The sequence below is a fragment of the Buceros rhinoceros genome, unplaced genomic scaffold (genome assembly GCF_000710305.1).
Source record: "Buceros rhinoceros silvestris isolate BGI_N320 unplaced genomic scaffold, ASM71030v1 scaffold36077, whole genome shotgun sequence".
NCBI lineage: Eukaryota > Metazoa > Chordata > Aves > Bucerotiformes > Bucerotidae > Buceros > Buceros rhinoceros.
Genome location: NW_010423378.1, coordinates 17,312 through 20,425, shown reverse-complemented (window position 1 = coordinate 20,425; position 3,114 = coordinate 17,312). Strand labels below are relative to the sequence as shown.

Below are 3,114 nucleotides of genomic sequence, written 5' to 3'. Positions count from 1 at the left end.
CGGGCGCAGCCGCGCTCCTGCTCCTCCTCCTCCCCCAGCGCTGCCCGAGGGGCGGTCCCGGCCTTCCCCCGGGGGTGGGGCCGCAGCTTGTTTGCTGTAGGTGAGGCTTTATCTCGGAGGCGAACTCGAGTCACACGTTAACCGCACTCTGCCTGTTGCCCTTGACGGCCCCGTTATCAGCCCCGCTCAGCAGCGGCTCTGCCCTTGGGGCTGGGCTGGCTGGCAGGAGCTGACTAACGGAGACGCTTGGCACCTTTCCCACAGGCACTCATGTCTCTGAGGCAAGGCTTTTTGCTCGTAGTTGTTTGAAGCGGCTTATGGTAGGAATCCGTGGTTTCCCCGGCGCTGTGCTTACATGTCTCGCTTGGCATGAGACTCCTGCTTTAGCCGTAGCTGAGATGAGTAACTCTGGTCCAAGCAGCAGCTCTGGCCTCTGCAGCAGTGGTGGTGCTTTAGCCGTGCAGGTAACCTGAGACATTCTGGTGACTCTGTAGACTGTTACAGCATTTTACAGCTTGGTTCTGTGTCACTGTGACAGTCTGAACCTCAGCTATGAGCTAAATGGAATTGTGTTTGTGGATGATAGCAGTACACAAGCACCAGTGTCTTGCCTTGAAAACCTCCAGGCTGCTTGTTCAAGAGCAGAGAATTGTGGTGCTTTGTCTGGTAAATAACTGGCAGTTGATACAAAGCTCCCCATTGAATCCTGCCTAATGGCTCTGACCACAGAACAAGCAGCTGCGGGAGGGCTTCTAACTGCTGTTCCAGTTTCTTGGGCTTTCGAAAAAGACGATCTTGTATTTACTGTTGCATATGTATTCTAGTTCAGTTAAGCTTTTGTCTTTTAAATGTGAGTCTGTGTGGTTTTTTTTTCTCCAAAGTGGAAAGTCTACCTGTTAGTCTAATCCCTTGGTAAGCCAAGTGAAGCACTGGAGCTTTATTACAGAAGTACCTTAAAAGTCCTCGGTCACCCTTAACTGGAATTGCCAGACATTGACTTTTGGTTGTTGTAAGCAAACAAAGGCAGTGGGGAAGATTTCTCCTTGAAAAGGACTTTGTCTCTCATGTTTAAGGTGTTTGAAAGGTACTCAGAAGATCAGGTATCTATGTGGGCTGTTTTGTATCTTCAGAACTGAAAAACAAATATCATTTATTTGTGTCCCTAGTGTCATGGTAGGGATAGAGGTTAGAATTTAATCCTAATCAAGGAAATGTAACTCGCAATGAAGGGAAGAATTCTGCTGCTGTGCTGCCTCAGCTTGGACGCCAGCCATCTCTATAGGAGATATACCTGAAGTCACAGCATGGTCTGGGCTTTGTGAAGCTGCTGGAGCAAAGCTTGGGATTTTTAGTATGTAAATTTTTCTTTTCCAGTCCTACTACTTTGATCGGGATGATGTGGCTCTGAAAAACTTTGCCAAGTACTTCCTGCATCAGTCCCACGAGGAGCGTGAGCATGCCGAGAAACTGATGAAACTCCAGAACCGGAGGGGCGGACGCATCTTCTTGCAGGACATCAAGGTGAGGAGTGGAGCTGGGGGTTGTCCTGTTTAATGCAGAACAAGGCTTGTGGTTGGTCTGCAGAGGGGTGGAAGAGGATGCCCTTGGTGGTTTGCAAGGGTGCAGCCAGATTGCAGTGGGTTTATCTGCCTTAAATTTAATGGCAAGAGCCTTCTGTGCTCTCTGGTGTTTTGCAGAGGGCTCCTGACTCCTTGCAAGGTCATAGGGCCTTTAATGCAAGACAGCTTTTCATGGGGAAACCTGCACAGTGGTGGGCACTTGAAATTCCCTTGCTCACCAGTAAGTGTGGATACTGGTGAACCCTGGACCATCCAGGTGGTTGAACTGAAGGCGGGACTTGCCTGTACTGGTGTTTTAACCACTTAATTTCTGTGCCTGTTGCCCATGTACAGGCCAGTGTTTAAGCCAATAGGAGGAAAGCAGCTCTGGTAGGTATCTGCAAGAGCTCAGAATATCGCATGGGGAGAACCTGGGGAGTGGGGGTGGGTCTGGGGCTTGGAGCTTGCCCTCAGCTCTGCTCAGTGTGCTCTGAGCTCTGGAAGATGCTGAAGTGCCTGAACTTTGAACAGGCTTTGAAGCTGGTCTGAGACATTGTGTTCCCTACTGGTGGGTACTTAGAGAAAACATGGTCCTGTGCTTTCCCCTCCTAGAAACCAGATCGTGATGACTGGGAGAATGGGCTGACTGCGATGGAGTGTGCCCTGCACCTGGAGAAGAATGTGAACCAGTCACTGCTGGAACTGCACAAACTGGCAACTGAGAAGAATGACCCACATGTGAGTGGATGCTGAGGCTGAGAATGTGGCTGTGCACTGAGGAGGCTGGGATGTGCCTAATTAGGTTTAGGGGTGAGGTGTGTGTCCCCTGTGTTCTTAATGACAAAAAAACGGTGTGAACTCATGGTATGGCCTTCCCAAAACCAGGTGGGAGGGTCGTGGCCATCATTTTCCAGGAGGACCAGTTGCAGTGTGCATGTGCAAACCCTGTGTTGCTCTTGGGAACAGAGAGCACTCGTGAACAGCATTTTGGAGAAGGAATTTATTGAGCTCTGTGGAGACTCATAGGGGATGAGTGTGAACTTGAAACCCATAGATGCCCATAAGGCTTTTTGTCGTAAGATATTTGGAGCCACTTCTTCAGGATATGGAAAGCTCTGAGACTTGAACACAGTCTCTGAAATTGCTGGTTTCTTCACCACTGGAAGTTATGGGCAAGGCTGGATTGAGGCTTCTTGGTATCAGGAAGAGATTAGCAGGTGTCTGAGTTAAAGGGCTCTTGGGAGTGTCCTGCATAAGGTAGAGGGACTGATTTAAAAGAAACACCCGAACTGGATCATTCTGCAGGTGTAAATCCTTGAGGTCGGGTGCTGTGGAGACTTCTGAATGTATTCAGAAAGTTTCTTGTTGCCTCGTAGTGAGGAAGAGCAGGGTCTTCCCACACTGACACTGAGCTGTGGGGTTCTGGAGAAGTGGGCCTGGATAAGGTGGCTCACTTCAGTGGCCTTCTGGCATGGCTGAGGCAGAACTAAAGGCTCCTCTGTCTTCTCCTTTCCCTCGAGAGGATCAGTGAGACTTCAGGTGCCGGTTCAGGCTG

The 3,114-nt window shown here is 49.9% G+C and overlaps 1 protein-coding gene across 1 annotated transcript in view; it reads left to right on the top strand.

Moving 5' to 3' along the window:
* Positions 1–1,324: 1,324 nt before the first annotated feature.
* FTH1 (ferritin, heavy polypeptide 1) overlaps positions 1,325–3,114 on the top strand; it is a gene marked incomplete at its 5' end in the record, with an annotated part of 2,251 nt that continues 461 nt past the window's right edge. Inside the window, 2 exon segments of the mRNA XM_010140404.1 lie at positions 1,325–1,521; positions 2,172–2,297. Of these exon segments, the coding sequence (XP_010138706.1) occupies positions 1,325–1,521; positions 2,172–2,297 (323 nt within the window).